The sequence below is a fragment of the Aspergillus candidus genome (genome assembly GCF_002847045.1).
Source record: "Aspergillus candidus strain CBS 102.13 unplaced genomic scaffold BDW47scaffold_10, whole genome shotgun sequence".
In the NCBI taxonomy this organism is placed as follows: Eukaryota; Fungi; Ascomycota; class Eurotiomycetes; order Eurotiales; family Aspergillaceae; genus Aspergillus; species Aspergillus candidus.
Genome location: NW_020194015.1, coordinates 79,753 through 94,012, shown reverse-complemented (window position 1 = coordinate 94,012; position 14,260 = coordinate 79,753). Strand labels below are relative to the sequence as shown.

Genomic DNA, 14,260 nt, shown 5'->3' with positions numbered 1-14,260 from the left:
CACACATTGATCATCTAATCAATAAAAGCCACCAGGGCTGCACACTCTTCCCTACCCCCTCTCCCCCCATACCAACATAGCTACATACATACCTACCTACCTACCCAACAACAGGCTCCGCCTCCAAAGCCCACAACCCCCCACACACACACTGCCGCACGTACCCCAACCGATGAATCAATCTGTACCCGATCGGACCCGTCCGCAGCGGAGTCGACCCGTCTGAGAGGCCACAGCACCGGACACATCTGCGGCGGCGGGGGGGTTGTTGTTGCTGTTGCTGATTCTGCTGATTCGCCCCAACACCACTACCATTATTCCCTTGAGAGCCAGAAGCAGCAGCAGCAGCAGTAGAAGTAATCCTCAACGGCATCTTCCTAACAACATCCACCTCCCTCTCCCTCTCCCTCCTCCACCCATCACCCCGCCTATCCCCCCCAACCCCCAACCAACTATAATCCGCCATATAGATAGCCAACCGATCCACCTCGGGCTTAATAACGCCCAGCGTCTGCCGGACGATCGTCCCGACGGCAGTGACAAGCACAGGCGGGATGCGCGCGTTAACGAGCAGTTCTTTCTCCGGGCCGGGTCGCTCTGCGTCGCCGAAGCCGGCGCCGTGGTATGCGTGGCGCACGGCGGAGTCGATCCCGGCGACGAATTTCTCGTACACGTCGACGCGCACGGGGGATGCGTCGAGGGTTTGCCGGATTTCGGTGTAGTAGATGCGGGAGTCGCCTGTGAAGGCGGCGTTCGCGTAGCCGGTGTAGATGCCGCGGAGGCCGCGGCAGATGATGCGGAGGTAGGCACGGGACATGCTTGAGAGGAGGATTATGAGGGGGAGGGAGGCGGTGGATTTTACTGCTTGTTGTGTTAGTGGGGTTGTTGGGGGAGGGGAGGGACGGGGAAAGGGGACGAACGCTTTTGGGAGAGGGTTTCTGGGTCGGAGGCTACGCCTTCTAGCTCGTCTGCGAGCTCAAAGAGTTCGTTGAGGAGGTAGTGCGAGAAGTCGAGGGCCCATCGGGTGTTGCCGAGGACGGTTCGCAGCACGTCTGGGCTTGTGAGTGGGCGGGTTTTGTGGGATATGGAGGTGTCTACTGACCTGGATCGTGTGGCTCGCCTTGGACGCCTTTGCTATACTGGAAGAGAAACGGGTAGAGGATGGCTGCATGTCGAATCTGGAGGATGGCCCACGGGATTGCTGACGCTAGACTACGCGATGTGAACTGATCTTTGAACCCTAGTGCCGCTTGTAGGCTGAGACACCGGGGGATGTATGTATTGCTCATTAATTTCTCCTGTTTCTCGTGCTCTTGCGTGTAGTCGCAGTTGATTGGTAGGGCGCGGTAGACTTCGTTGACGAGGGCGAGTTGGGCGTCTGCGTATGTTAGACTTGGTTGATGTTCGAACGGGAGGACCAGATCCACTAACCAGGGGAAAGCTGCCGTCGAGCGAGCATTATTATATCATCTGTGTTGACCTCGCTGCCACATCCCCGGCTGAACGCCAATGTCAGCGCCGCCACGGCTGCTGAGAATTTGTCTAAGTCTGTCAGATGCATAGCCCCAATGGGAATAAGGGGAAACATACTCTCATCGTAACCCTCATTTTCAACCCCATACGAGTGCTGCATCCCCCTGAGCTGGACCTGTCCGTCCCCGTTGAGCGTAGCCGCCAGGCATCCACTCGGCGAGAAGTCGATATGGAGACCACAGGCCGAATCGAGGGGATAGTGGAACCCGGCTTGCGCCAAACTGGTCACTGTGTTGGCATCGTCGACCCCGCTAAAAGGACTTATCGTCTTCGGGTCGTAGAAGGCGACGGAGCCATCGTCAAAGGTCACGGTGACGACGTTTCCATACTCGGTGGGGTCTACCGAGATGGGGTACCGGTCTGTCTGGATGTCTTCTAGCCGTCGTAATACAGTTTTGGGCTAAAGATTGTTTAGCTGGTGTGCCTCGGGTTTGGGAGAAGTGGGGGGGATTTTACCTTACTCTGGACGGGCCCCTTCTTCGATGCGACCTCGTCGAATTTCGGGTGCAGGCCATGAGGGGCCTGGTCGAGCTGCCATCGGACGATGACGGTGGAGGGGCGGGATTGCTGCGGGAGACCTGAGGCGGCATGCGGGGGGATGGAGTAGATGGCGACGATCCACGGGTTGGCGGTGGAGCCTGCGGCGTTGTCCTGCGCGGCGAGGATGATGTCCAAGCGGGTGAGGCAATAGAGGGCGCTGGGGATGGGGCAGAGATGGTCGGAACGGTCGTGGTCCCCGTGGAGGGGCCCCGGCACGCCGCCCGGGGCCTCGACCTTGACGTGACTGAAGCGAAAGGTCGGGGCGGGGAACTGGACGGGGGCTTGCTTCAACTGCGTCGGGTCGTATTGGGGTGGGGTCCAGTTGATGTGAACGCGGTAGAAACCGATCTTCTGGCAGACGGAGTGGGTGACCAGGAGCACGCCGCCCTGGGTGGATGATAGGGCGGCGTGGGTCAGTAATCGATCCGAGTAACTGGTGTTCTTCAGCTCGGCGGAGATCTCGCCCCAACGGTTATCGGGGCTCTGATAGATGAGTCTGATGATGCCAGATTTGGTCACGCAGACCAAGGCGGACTTGTGAACGGGGCTAAAGGGGCCGATGGGGCGCCGACGGAAGGGCGAGTATGCCCAGCGGCCTTGGACTTTGGCAGCTTGATTGAATGCATGGACCTGTCTTGTTAGGTCATCTCAAGCGACTTGGGGATCTGGGAAGAGGACATACTGAGCGTTGGGAGTTCAACCACATCATCCCCACGACCTGGGCGCTGTCATCATCTGGATCGACAGCAGGACGATAGGCGTTGACAGCATTCAGGGCGATCCCGATGGTGAAGATGGACACACGACCGGACGACTCGACGACGACCAGGTCGGAGCCGAGTTCATTCCAGGACAGATGAACGACGACGTGACCGGGAGAGGTCTCCATTGGCAGAGTGGATGGATTGTCATCGCTGAGATCCCACTTGCCGTCGGCCGGTTGGCAATGCAGGTAGCGCAGGTTGACCTTGGTGGCGTCGGCGGAGACATATGCGACGCAGCCTTGCCGGGACCAGGCGAGTTTCCTAGAGACGGTCAGGTTGCGATCGAGGGATACTTGAGAGGAGACGTACTGGCAGCAACCGGACAGTCGCATTTCATCCAAGCGATGGGAGAGAGCTTTGTTGGGGGGGGGTGACGGGGGAGGCATGTCGAACGAGCCGGTCTGACCGAAGAGGTCCTCCATGTTGATACCGTCGTCCTCCATCATGAGGGGCATCTCGGGTTTACCCAGACAACGGATGGTATTTGGTAATTCTCCTTAATGACAGTGGATTTCGGTGGTTATATCTATGAGGTTACAGAGCAACGGTGGGGATATCGGAGTGAACCATGCGGGAAGGATGGATATGGATCGACGAGACAGTCAAATGGAGCCACCAACATTCCCACACTAGACTTATTAACAGTGTCACACAGATCAAGAAGTCAACAAGTCAGACAGAGGAAGTAATATATATATATATATATATATAAATATGCATAGATCATGGATCGAGCTTATAATAAGATCCTATCGAGAGTTGCGGCTCTCGGTGGAGTCGTATAGCTGAGTCAGCATATGGAGTGCATCACGTGCCGGTATCCGGGCCAACGGACGCGTCGAGATTGTTAGACGTAGTATTGAGTGATCTCGGAAAAAGAAGAGAAAACAGAATTAATCCAACGAGAATGAATCAAATGTCAAAAAATACATAAAATACACCATCAAGTATACAATATAATATAGAAACCGTAGAGACAATCAGACCGATGATGAATGATCAGGCACGGCCAGACAGAGACCAATCGGAGGGATGCAGAACATCAGATTGCCCTGCCAGCTGTTCTATACCTGTGATATCGCTGTCAGACTGGAAGAACAAGACTAACAATGAGAATATCATCCTCTAAAACGACCTAGATTCTACCTATCAACCCTCCATTCCGGACCACATACCATTGAATCCTAATCCCTCATGAAGGATTAAGTTGAATCTTCCCGTGGGTCAAAATAAACACCACGACGGCTGCAAGCGAGATTTCCAGACTTTCTCCATGCTGCAACCTTCTTTGATGTGGATGAATTCTATGATCCTTCTTCTCTCTCCTTAACTCCCTCCCTCTCTCTACCTCTCCATAGTCTCGACGCTCATTGAGGAAGGAGGATTATCCGGACGCTCAGAGTCCTTCATTCAACCTTTCTTCCCCCAATCTTCCTCCTTCCTCTTCTTCTTTACTCCTCTCGACTCTCTCCTCTCTCCTCTCTTCTCTCCTCTCCTCTTTCTCCAAAGTCAAACAAACCACTCTGAACTCCTCCTGCAAACCCGACCTCCCGTCAAAATCCGATCCTTCCACCTCAATTGATCCCGTCCTTCTCTCGCGATCCCCATGATCTTTCACGTCTTGCCTCTTCCCTGTCCATCCCACAGCTAGTGGTTCGTGATTATCCACGTCGTTACCACCCGTCTCATCAACGACCTCCTTTTTTCTCACCACCTTTTTTTTTTTTTTTTTTCCCTTTTCGCCCGTTTCCCCCTTCAACCCGCGACTCCGCCGCTTTCCACCTCTTCTTTTCTACCATATTTCCCCAAAAATTCTCCCTGAAACGAACTCGTCATGGAAGATGATCTGTCGGATATCTCAGAGCTGAGCTCACCACCCGCCTCCCCTTCTCCTCCCCCGGGCTTCTATCCGTCGCCGCCCCCATCCCAGGACACAGACGCCTCCAGCACCGGGCGTGGCCGCCAAGACGAACAACCGCCCGCCAGGAAGAGGCGTCGGGTGGCCCTCCCCAAAGAACGCTGCACACAACATCTCGATCTCTCCGCCGACTCCGGTCTCTCTGCCTCCGAACAGCAAGATCAGATCGATCTTCTCACCAAGGCTCTCCGGACGCACCGAAAGATCGTCGTCATCGCAGGGGCGGGCATCTCCACCGCGGCTGGCAGTACGCTCCCCTTCCCCCCCTTCTCCACCTCCCTTTCCCTCTCCCCTCTCCAGCCCTAGGATCGCATTAACGTTGTTCCGTATAGTCCCCGACTTCCGCTCCACGGATGGTCTCTTCAAATCCCTCCAGAAGAAGCACAACCTCAAAGCTTCTGGCAAGCTGCTCTTCGATGCCGCCGTCTACCAGGATGAAAACCTTACCGCCTCCTTCCAAGATATGGTGCGGTCGCTGTCCGTAGAGGCCACCAAGACCGAACCCACCGCCTTCCATCACATGCTCGCCCGCTTGGCCCAGGAGAACCGCCTCACTCGTCTCTACACCCAGAATATCGACGCCATCGAGTCCTCCATGGAGCCCTTGGCCTCGCAGATCCCGCTCAACGTCAAGGCCCCTTGGCCCCGCACCATCCAGTTGCACGGCAGCCTCGAGAAGATGGTCTGCCAAAAGTGTCGCCATCTCAAGGACTTTGACCCCGTCATGTTCGACCGCCCGGATGCCCCGGAGTGTCCCGAATGCACCCTCAACAACCAGCTGCGCGTCGAGACCGGCCAGCGCAGCCACGGCATCGGCAAAATGCGCCCGCGCATCGTCCTTTACAACGAACACAACCCCGACGAGGAAGCCATCACCTCCGTCATGAACGCCGACGTCCGGTCGCGCCCGGACGCCCTCATCGTCGTCGGCACCAGCTTGAAGATTCCCGGCGTGCGCCGTCTCGTCAAGAGCCTCTGCCATGTCATCCGGAGCCGCCGGAACGGCATGACCATGTGGATCAACAACGAACCCCCCGTCGGCAAGGAGTTCGAGAGCTGCTGGGACCTGATGATCAAGGGCGACTGCGACAAGGTCGCCGAGCTTGCCGCCCTGAAACGCTGGGATGATTCGTCGGAGACCATGTTCCAGGAGTGCAACTCCGAGGAGATGGAGCGGGCCAAGCGCGAGAACGAGCTGTCTGTCGTGATCGGGACGCCGCGGAAGGCGCAGAAGACGTCGACGGGGTTCTTGACCCCGTCGTCCAGCCACGACGAGGACGGCCAACTCCAGTCGATGGTCGCAGACGGGACCCGGGCGAACCCGGCCAGTCGGGGCCGCAGCATCGAGCAAGTCCTGCAGAAGGCAGCTCCGAAGAACGCGGCCCCCAAGGCCGCTCCGAAGGCCGCTCCGAAAGCAGCTTCGAAAGCAGCCCCAAAGAAGGCGGCTCCCAAGAAGGCCGCCCCGCGGAAACGCACCAAGAAGGAGGAGCCGGCCAAGAATGCGCGCATCACGACATTCAGCAAGGTCACCAAGGGGGCTCCAGTCGCGGCAGACAAGTCCGTCAAGCTGGAGAAGGACGATACGACAGCCATGCACCCGCTGCCGCCCGGCGCGGCGCGCAACAACGGGCCCATGTATCCGCACTTAGCATCCAAAGGAGAGACCACACCGACACCAGATCGGTGGCGCCAGCCGGAGACGATCTCCCCAAAGTCGGTCCCAAACGGGATGGGCGATCTGTTGAGCAAGCCGGTTGCGTAGCATCCTTTCCTTGTCTTCTGATGATTGTTTCCGTCTTTCTATGTCTCTGTTATTTGTGTTTGTCTTTGTTGAGATACCATGATAGACCGGCGTGTCTGGCGTTTGGGTAGTACGTCCGAGTCGCGTTCGGGTTGGGGGGGTTGTATTTTCTTCATGGGTGCATGTATGGTATGCATTGGGCGTTTGCTGGTGGTTATCTTTGTTTATTGTAATCGATTGGATAGTCGAACAATCTTACGGTTGCGACGGAGTCGCTATACATGGACATGAACTATATGGCATAATCATGAATTAAATGATATGAATGATCGTAACAGGTGTAGTATAACAGTATCCTACCAATTCCTTACCCCAACCCCAAATCCCCCCTCAACTGCCCCCCAGGCCCAGAATCATCATTATCACTCTCCGTTTCATCCCCGGCATCGGGATCCATCGCGCGGTGACCGGGTTCTTGATCCAGATCCTCCACTCGGTCGATATCCCCTTCTCCTTCTTCCCCTTCCTCCTCCTCTTCCTCATCATCATCATCATCATCATCATCATCTTCTTCTTCGTCATCTTCAACATCATCTTCCACCTCCGTTTCATTCTCATCGCGCATCATACCGGGGTCATCCTGCGTTTCGTCCCCGTCGTCGTCGCCACCGCTTTCTTTTCTGCTCTCTCGCGCACCAGCAGCACCAGCGGCAGCAGCAGCACCAGCAGTAGCAGTACTAGTACCAACCTTAACCCTCTTCGACCCTCGCACCCCACCCATCTCCTCATCTTCATCTTCCCCTTCTTCCCCATTCTTATCCTTACCCCCCTTCTCACCGGCATTCTCCCCAGCTTGCTGCTGCTGCTGCTGTGATTGTGATTGGTGACCCTGACCCCGCCGCTTCCCAGCCTTCATCTCAGTAAACATCTCCAACTCTTTCTCGAGACGGGGTCGGAAGGAGTCGAATTCGAGCTCTGTTAGTGCGGCGAAGACGTCCGCGGGGGTGACGGTTCGTTTTAGGGTTGCTTCGTTTGCGCTATTTATTCTTAGTTTCGCTCTCTCTCTTTTTTTCAAGGGGGAGATGGCATTTGCATTTGATTGGTGGGTGTGTTGTTTTCGTAAGGGGAGTGGAGGTGGAGAGGGTGTAGTGTAGTGTAGTGTGCATACACACACTGGCATGTTTCATGGGGATAATAAAAAAAATGAGAGGAAGGCGAGGGGGGTAGGGGGTAGGAGGGAGCGTACTGCGATGAAAGATACGACACAAAAACAGTCGCAGCCTTCTGTATAGCAAGCACGGCGTCTTTCTGCACGGTTGTATTCGGGGGGAGGACGGCTTTCGCGAGTCGCAGGGTGAGGGATCGGGGGAGGAGGTAGTCCTGTCATTCATGATTTTTCCATCATTAGCTTAGTTTCTTCTTGGTGTTGATTTTCTTTTTCATTCTTCCGGGGTGTTTCGCTTGGGTCGTGTAGTTCTTGAGGAGAAGGAGAAAAGGCTAGCATACTTCGATGCTCACTCCCCCTTCGGCTCTCGCTTTGAGTTGTTGCTCTGTTGCTTGGATATTCGTGTTTGTCTGGGATTGTCCATGCTGGGTGTGTGTCTGCGGCGACGAGGAAGAAGAAGGGAGGGGAGCTGCGTCGGGCGTGCTGGATGCTGCTTTTGTTGTGGAGGGTGGTTTTCGAGGCATCGTTTTCGCTTTCTTCGGCTGTTGGGTTGTTTGAGTGGTGGTGTCTGGTGATGGATTTTCTCGCTAGGTAGGTAGGTAGGTAGGTAGATAGCGGGATATCTGCCTGTTGGCTGGGTGTTGGCAGCAGCGTCAAGTAATAGGATAAAATATGAGGTCGAGAAGGAATGGAACAAAGATAGGTAGAGACACCGCTCTGTCCGTCAATCAATCAATCAATGAAAGCGGCTCCACAATTTGTCATCCGCCAGTAATTTCACTCGATTCAATTTCTCAAAGAGAAAGAGTTAAATATTCGAGTGTGTTGAAGTTTTCCTTGTTAACATTAATGGGGAAAAGTCGAAGAATGAATGAGGATTTTGGCGCGACGCGATTGAGCCGAGAGCGCGTGGTGAGTGGGGGCTTCATTTGGTTGGATTGCTTTTTGACTTGAGTGTGTATATATATACTTTGTACTGTCTATAGAGTAGATACTGTAGGTTTATATTTAATTATATTTGTAAATATGGAGAGACTGGGAATTAATGTACGGGTTGTCGAGATTGGGTTTGATCTACTCTGTACTCCGCAGATATATATCGTATCAGGTTTGACTGTATATAGATGTATTCTACTATTATACCCAAATGCTACCAAACATCAAAAAATAAATATGAATATTGAACTTTTCCAGCGCCTGGTATCCGAATCTATCCTTCTATTCCGCCATCTCATCCTCACCATTCCCCCACAACCCCTCGATCTTGAACTCCTGCGCCCACTCCGTCACAATCTGTTTCGTGTCCACGCCCGGCCCAGCGGTCGCCGACGCCTCCGCCGTCACAACCGGCAGCACCGGCGCCGGCACCCAGCCCTGGATGCGTCCGTCTCTCCAGTCATTGATGACCGTCATCGCGGCGGCCTCGATGTTCGGCACGCCGCCCTTGCCCAGGCGGCCGCGCTTGCGCGCCACGTGCACCAGGAAGTCCGTCGTCTGGTTGCCGACCGTGAACAGCGCCGGCACGCCGTACAGCTGTAGCATCTTGTCCAGCAGGTCCCCGGACTTGGACAGCCGGCGCACCAGCAGGTCCACGGCCGGGACCGGGTCCTCGATCTGCTTCGGCGGGATGGCGTTCAGCAGCACCAGCCGCGCGTGCTCGTCCACCTTCTTCTTGTTCTTCTTGCCCGCGGCGGTCTTGTCGCCTGCGCTCGGGAACACAATCCCCGGCGAGTCGATCAGCTTCAGCTTGCTGTCGAGCTTGACGTCGCGCATGCTGGTGGTCACGCCGGCTTCGGCGCCCGTCGGGCACGCGTTGCTCGAGCCCTTGTTCAGACGGGCGGTCAGCGCGTTGATCACGGAGGACTTGCCCACGTTGGGGTAGCCGATGACGCCGACGGAGACGGCGCGCTTGAGCTGCTTGTGCTGGGCGTAGGACTTGAGCGCGCGGAACAGCGTCTCCGACGTGCCCTTGACGGTCAGCTGCTTGTGGTCGAAGCTGTGCGCGTTGGCCGTGCCGTTGGACGCCTTGAGCGGCAGCGTCGGGAAGTACCGGCGCAGGTGCACCAGCCAGGCCTTCAGCACGGGCGGCGGCACCAGGTCGATCTTGTTGAGGATGAGGATCAGTCGTTTGTTGCCGCCCGCGGCGGCCACCACCTCGCGCTCGACCTCCTTGGACCGCGTGCCCTCGGGGTCACGCGCGTCCAGCACGTAGAGCACGACGTCGGCGGCCTCGACCACCTGCTTGAAGACCTTGTCGAAGGCCCGTCGCGAGGTCTCTTTGCTCTGGGATTGGTGCACGAGTTGGGGAGCCTCGGACTCGCCCTCTCCTTCATCCTCGTCCATCTCGTCCATGTCCTCGTCGTCGTCTTCCATATCGTCATCTTCATCGCCGTACTCCACCGCGCGGGCGCGCGCCGACGCAAGCAGCGCCGCCATGGGATTCGACGAGTCGCCGTCCTCGTCCATGCTGTCGTCGTCCATCGAGTCCACGTCGACGTCGGCGATCATCTCGTTGGGGTTGGCGTCCTGCTGCTTCGAGCGCTGTTTCTCTTCCTTGCGACGGGTGCGGGCGTCTTCCCGTATACGATCCTGCTCTTCTTGCTTCAGGCGCTTCTTCTCTTCGATCTCTTGCAGGAGCTTGTCTTTGAAGGGGAACAGGTTCGGGATGCCGGGGTCTTTCTTGACCCGGGAGCGCCACTCGGGGTTCTATCTAGTGTTAAAAGGAGATCCAAGCCACGGAGGTGAATAACAGTATGCATACCTTCTTCTCATTCTTTCTCTGCTTCCGCTGCTTCTCCGCCGAGGCCTTCTCGATCTTGTGTCGCAGACGGACGGGCGTCCGCTTGGACTTTTTGCCTAGACGAGGTCAGTAGATTTTCTCCTTTTTTTTTTTCCGTCTTCTGTATTTATCCGCTCAGTGTAAGACATACCGATATTAACCATGATAAATCAATCTCCGAGATCAAGTCAAACGGAGAAAATCGCAGGGTATGAAGTGGTCGCAGATCGAACTGATAAAAAAACATTTTGTGCAAAGTCGGCGGCGCCAAGACCCGCGCTAAGATATGATAACGGGATTACTGTTCGCCCGATCCGACCATCGTTCTCCGCCCATTGTCTCGGAGTAGACCATTCAGTTGGTACTGTTGACTATTGACTTACTGTGTCTATTGCATTTTTGATTGAATAGAGCGTTAGATCTATACTTTTGTTTTTTCTTGTCTTCTTTGTTTACGCTGAAATCAACCCTCATACTCTGTCATCATGTCCAAAGGCTCCTTCTCTGCCCCGCCGCAGGTCCTGTCCCTCCATGGCCTCCTCTCCGACTTTGACGGCACGATTATCGACTCGACAGATGGTGCGTTCTTTCTTGACATCCTATAAGAACTTGTATAGAATATACTGACAATACTTCTTCAGCAATCGTCAAACACTGGCACAAGTGCGACCCCCACCCCTCTTCTTCCCCGCCATCCGACTAACACCCGCAGAATCGGCAAGGAGCTAGGCGTCGACCCCCAGACAATCCTGGCTACGTCGCACGGCCGCCGCAGCATCGACACGATGCAGTTGTACGACAAGTCCAAGGCGAATTGGGAGTGTACGTTACCCAGCACGACATGGCCCCGTAACGGGGAAAAGCACTTCAACGGCTAACCATATCTTTCTATGGAGGAACAGGGGTCAGCGCAGTCGAAGGCCGCATCCCGAAAGAATACGGCTCCGACGCCGTGGAAATCCCCGGCGCACGAGCCCTACTGAGCAGTCTCGACGAGGCCGGCGCGCGCTGGGGCGTCGTGACGTCGGGCACACGCGCGCTCATCGACGGCTGGCTGGATGTGCTGGGCCTGACGCATCCGCGGATGCTGATCGTGGCGGAGGATGTGGAGCAGGGGAAGCCCAATCCTGGGTGCTACCTGCTTGGGCGGGAGCGGCTGGGTCTGTCGTCGAGTGAGAATGAGGTGGTTGTGTTGGAGGACGCGCCGTCGGGCATCCGCGCGGGCAAGGCAGCTGGGTTTAAGGTGTTGGCGCTGACGTCGACGCATTCGCTGGAGCAGTGTTTGGAGGCGGGGGCGGATTGGGTGGTCGAGGATTTGAGGAGTGTTTCTGTGAGGGGGGTGGAGGGGGGGAGGTTGTTGTTGGAGGTGCGGAATGCGTATCAGTAGATGTCTTTCTTATGGTGAGGTCTGGCTGGCCAGGCTTACTATTGCGAGATAAGATAGATTAGACTCTATGGCTGTATGGTTGTAGCCATGGTCACTTCAACAGCTGAACATACACTACATTCTACCACTTCTCCCTCTCATAACTAAGGCACAACGAAGGTATACACCACAAAGCAAGAACCAAACCAAACCAACGCATCGACGACTACCCAAACCAGACCATGACCAGCGAGCCGCTCCGACAACAACCGCCAACTCCATAATCCACCCAGAGCAAAATCAAGATATGACACATCCACCAGCAGATCTACATTGTACACCGCAGGACCCGAGCGGCCTTGCATGGCGCTAATGCTTCGTCGTGGGGCGCGCAAGGCGTATACTTGGTTTCTAGTACGGAGTAGTACGGAGTAGTTTCTACGGGGTGCGAATAGAGAGGAAGGGGGTTGGAGGTTGTTGTATGGAGGACGGAGTACTGGATGTGGTAGATTATGATATCGCCTAGTTGGTTCAGTCAAGTTTGTCTGAGTATACTACCTAGGATCCAATGTAGTAGATATACTAGTGCAGTAGCAAGGCATTGACTCTTTGGAATGGAAAAAATCTTCCGTCTGGGTCACGTATCCGAAGGAGTGGGGAGAGAGGTGAGCGTTTTCCTCCAGGCAGTCCAGCCTTCCCTCTGTCAATCTATCCACAGTGACGATGGCCCAGACACGGACATTATTATCCTGTCTGTATCTGGAATCATGAACAGGGTCTCAGACCCGTCACGTTGTGCAGGGGGTTAGCGGTGTGTATGCATCTATAGCCTGTGTCTGCTTGTTTGTTCATTCGATCCGGTTCGATGGTTAGTTCGTATCTGTCTGTACTCTCTGTAGAGACTTTATCTGACTCCCTGTACTCTGTAAAAGTATAGACCCCCAGCCTAGACTAGTTCAGGAACATATTTTACATTATATGTACAGCGTATATCGTCTTACCGCACCGCAAGAAAGTGTTGAGCGAGACATAGTTAGATGGAGAACGGAGATGTGACATCTCTCCTCCCTCCCAAGACACAGACAGACATATCACAAAGCCGACAGTTAAACTTCTAAAAAGAGACCCTGTCGCTCGTTACTACCTTCCTTCCTGTGGTGATGTCCTTCACCGACAGATTGGAACCTTCTTTTAGCGGTGGGTACGATCGACTGTTTTACTTGCGAGGTAAATAAGCAAAAAAGTCTGGCGCTGGTTTGCCCTAATGAGTGTCTTTTGTGTTATCTCATCTGTCTGTTTGTCTGTCTCCGACTGCGCTGAGATGGAGTTGGACGGAGAGAACGGCAGGTTTATTGCAGAATGGCTGGGGTATTTCTGCGATGCATGTAGAATGGTGTACGGTGGTATTCTTCTGTTTGGCATGAATATATCGTGTTCAGTCAAAATCAATGAAGAAAAGAATCAAGATAGCATAAGACCGGATTGAAGAGAACATCACCGATTGACTCCAGCATAGAAGGCATCCAACTCGAACATCCCAGCTAAACCAACCAAACATCATATGGAAAAGCATCCTCACCGTTACGCCACACGAGCAGAGCTCTCCTCCGCATCTCGGTGGAGCTTCCTACTCCATAAAAAGTCACCGGGAATACCAGATTAGGGACAGCGAAAAGAAGTCCACATTAACCAAAGACCATAGAGTAAACCCACCGGTAAACCCGTAGAAGGGCGATCACTTCTGGAAGAATGACATGTCGAGAACCGTCCGTTTTGGCTGCATCTAGCATGAGGATATCGTACGTATATTTCTGGTCTGGTCTGGTCAATGCTAGTTAGCTTTGGAGTGGCTGTTGGGTCTGGAGCTACTTACTTCTCCCTTGGTACCTTGGGTACATACATAAGAGATGTGACGGCCTGACAGTTTCCGTCTACCTAACCCTAACGTATGCAAGGGATGGAAAGCCTTCCGATGGAAGTTTCTCTTTCTTTCTTCTTGACTTTTTGATTTTTTCTCATTGATTGATTTGTTTACTTATTCTTTTTTGTTTTTAGTCTGTGATAGTAATGCGTGTATCCCACGGATTCTTCTGAACTCTCCATAAGAAGAGAAGAAGTCGAACTAATAAGAAAGACAACCCGTCCCACCCAATCAAGACCAAAGAGAGAAAATCACAGAGCAGCCGGAAACAATTCAGAGTACCGGAGTAAAAAGGGAGGAAGTAAGCAGTAGAATGAGCTGGACAGCTGCAAGTACAGCCAGCCATCATCATCATCATCATCATCATCATCATTCATATCCCATCACACACGGACCCATTGGTCCACTGTCAGTACATACATACATACATACGGCAGCTGATTTGGTCTGAGCGTTGTTTATCATTATGAAATTATATTCTCATAATTATAATATTAAATAAACAAAAACTCAATTATTATTTTCCTTGAAAA

General features: G+C 54.1%; 7 protein-coding genes across 7 annotated transcripts; 4 read left to right on the top strand and 3 right to left on the bottom strand.

The window, feature by feature from the left end:
- Positions 1–35: 35 nt before the first annotated feature.
- Positions 36–3,457, bottom strand: BDW47DRAFT_130462 (mediator of RNA polymerase II transcription subunit 16). The gene is made up of 8 exons (XM_024817107.1): positions 3,147–3,457; positions 2,756–3,098; positions 1,990–2,703; positions 1,591–1,933; positions 1,432–1,542; positions 1,103–1,378; positions 921–1,052; positions 36–861 (listed from the first exon to the last, which is right to left on the bottom strand). The coding sequence occupies exons 1-8, from the start codon at positions 3,290–3,292 to the stop codon at positions 101–103; spliced, it is 2,826 nt and encodes a 941-aa protein (XP_024673967.1). The 5' UTR covers positions 3,293–3,457; the 3' UTR covers positions 36–100.
- A 483-nt stretch (positions 3,458–3,940) lies between these two features.
- BDW47DRAFT_4229 (putative SIR2 family histone deacetylase (Hst4)) lies at positions 3,941–6,788 on the top strand. The gene is made up of 2 exons (XM_024818994.1): positions 3,941–5,002; positions 5,088–6,788. The coding sequence occupies exons 1-2, from the start codon at positions 4,672–4,674 to the stop codon at positions 6,515–6,517; spliced, it is 1,761 nt and encodes a 586-aa protein (XP_024673966.1). The 5' UTR covers positions 3,941–4,671; the 3' UTR covers positions 6,518–6,788.
- Positions 6,221–6,788, top strand: BDW47DRAFT_101994 (uncharacterized protein; the record flags this gene model as incomplete). The annotated part of the gene is made up of 1 exon (XM_024811766.1): positions 6,221–6,788. Exon 1 carries the CDS (start codon positions 6,596–6,598, stop codon positions 6,785–6,787), a length of 192 nt encoding a protein of 63 aa, XP_024673965.1. The 5' UTR covers positions 6,221–6,595.
- A 75-nt stretch (positions 6,789–6,863) lies between these two features.
- On the bottom strand, positions 6,864–8,185 carry cbfA (putative CBF/NF-Y family transcription factor; the record flags this gene model as incomplete). Its single annotated transcript, XM_024816149.1, has 3 exons — positions 6,864–7,533; positions 7,743–7,876; positions 8,003–8,185. The coding sequence occupies 3 exons, from the start codon at positions 8,183–8,185 to the stop codon at positions 6,864–6,866; spliced, it is 987 nt and encodes a 328-aa protein (XP_024673964.1).
- A 658-nt stretch (positions 8,186–8,843) lies between these two features.
- On the bottom strand, positions 8,844–10,638 carry BDW47DRAFT_4217 (putative GTP binding protein). The gene is made up of 3 exons (XM_024818989.1): positions 10,592–10,638; positions 10,423–10,517; positions 8,844–10,367 (listed from the first exon to the last, which is right to left on the bottom strand). Exons 1-3 carry the CDS (start codon positions 10,602–10,604, stop codon positions 8,880–8,882), a joined length of 1,596 nt encoding a protein of 531 aa, XP_024673963.1. The 5' UTR covers positions 10,605–10,638; the 3' UTR covers positions 8,844–8,879.
- A 162-nt stretch (positions 10,639–10,800) lies between these two features.
- On the top strand, positions 10,801–11,852 carry BDW47DRAFT_101990 (HAD family hydrolase). The gene is made up of 4 exons (XM_024811765.1): positions 10,801–11,019; positions 11,082–11,103; positions 11,153–11,262; positions 11,343–11,852. Exons 1-4 carry the CDS (start codon positions 10,926–10,928, stop codon positions 11,825–11,827), a joined length of 711 nt encoding a protein of 236 aa, XP_024673962.1. The 5' UTR covers positions 10,801–10,925; the 3' UTR covers positions 11,828–11,852.
- A 911-nt stretch (positions 11,853–12,763) lies between these two features.
- Positions 12,764–13,886, top strand: BDW47DRAFT_101988 (uncharacterized protein). Its single transcript, XM_024811764.1, has 3 exons — positions 12,764–13,217; positions 13,386–13,627; positions 13,680–13,886. Exons 1-2 carry the CDS (start codon positions 13,071–13,073, stop codon positions 13,467–13,469), a joined length of 231 nt encoding a protein of 76 aa, XP_024673961.1. The 5' UTR covers positions 12,764–13,070; the 3' UTR covers positions 13,470–13,627; positions 13,680–13,886.
- The last annotated feature ends 374 nt before the right edge of the window (positions 13,887–14,260 follow it).

What these genes read in the sequence shown, in the direction of transcription:
- BDW47DRAFT_130462 (XM_024817107.1), bottom strand. Translation starts at nt 3,292, where the DNA reads ATGCCCCTCATGATGGAGGACGACGGTATCAACATGGAGGACCTCTTC. An exon ending in CGACTGTCCGGTTGCTGCCA is followed by an intron (nt 3,099 to 3,146) that starts GTACGTCTCCTC and finishes GACCGTCTCTAG; the next exon opens with GAAACTCGCCTGGTCCCGGC. An exon ending in TCGACGGCAGCTTTCCCCTG is followed by an intron (nt 1,379 to 1,431) that starts GTTAGTGGATCT and finishes TAACATACGCAG; the next exon opens with ACGCCCAACTCGCCCTCGTC.
- BDW47DRAFT_4229 (XM_024818994.1), top strand. Translation starts at nt 4,672, where the DNA reads ATGGAAGATGATCTGTCGGATATCTCAGAGCTGAGCTCACCACCCGCC. An exon ending in CATCTCCACCGCGGCTGGCA is followed by an intron (nt 5,003 to 5,087) that starts GTACGCTCCCCT and finishes TGTTCCGTATAG; the next exon opens with TCCCCGACTTCCGCTCCACG.
- BDW47DRAFT_4217 (XM_024818989.1), bottom strand. An exon ending in AGAGAAAGAATGAGAAGAAG is followed by an intron (nt 10,368 to 10,422) that starts GTATGCATACTG and finishes AACACTAGATAG; the next exon opens with AACCCCGAGTGGCGCTCCCG.
- BDW47DRAFT_101990 (XM_024811765.1), top strand. Translation starts at nt 10,926, where the DNA reads ATGTCCAAAGGCTCCTTCTCTGCCCCGCCGCAGGTCCTGTCCCTCCAT. An exon ending in GATTATCGACTCGACAGATG is followed by an intron (nt 11,020 to 11,081) that starts GTGCGTTCTTTC and finishes ATACTTCTTCAG; the next exon opens with CAATCGTCAAACACTGGCAC. An exon ending in ATCGTCAAACACTGGCACAA is followed by an intron (nt 11,104 to 11,152) that starts GTGCGACCCCCA and finishes TAACACCCGCAG; the next exon opens with AATCGGCAAGGAGCTAGGCG.
- BDW47DRAFT_101988 (XM_024811764.1), top strand. Translation starts at nt 13,071, where the DNA reads ATGAGTGTCTTTTGTGTTATCTCATCTGTCTGTTTGTCTGTCTCCGAC. An exon ending in TGGTGTACGGTGGTATTCTT is followed by an intron (nt 13,218 to 13,385) that starts CTGTTTGGCATG and finishes AAGCATCCTCAC; the next exon opens with CGTTACGCCACACGAGCAGA.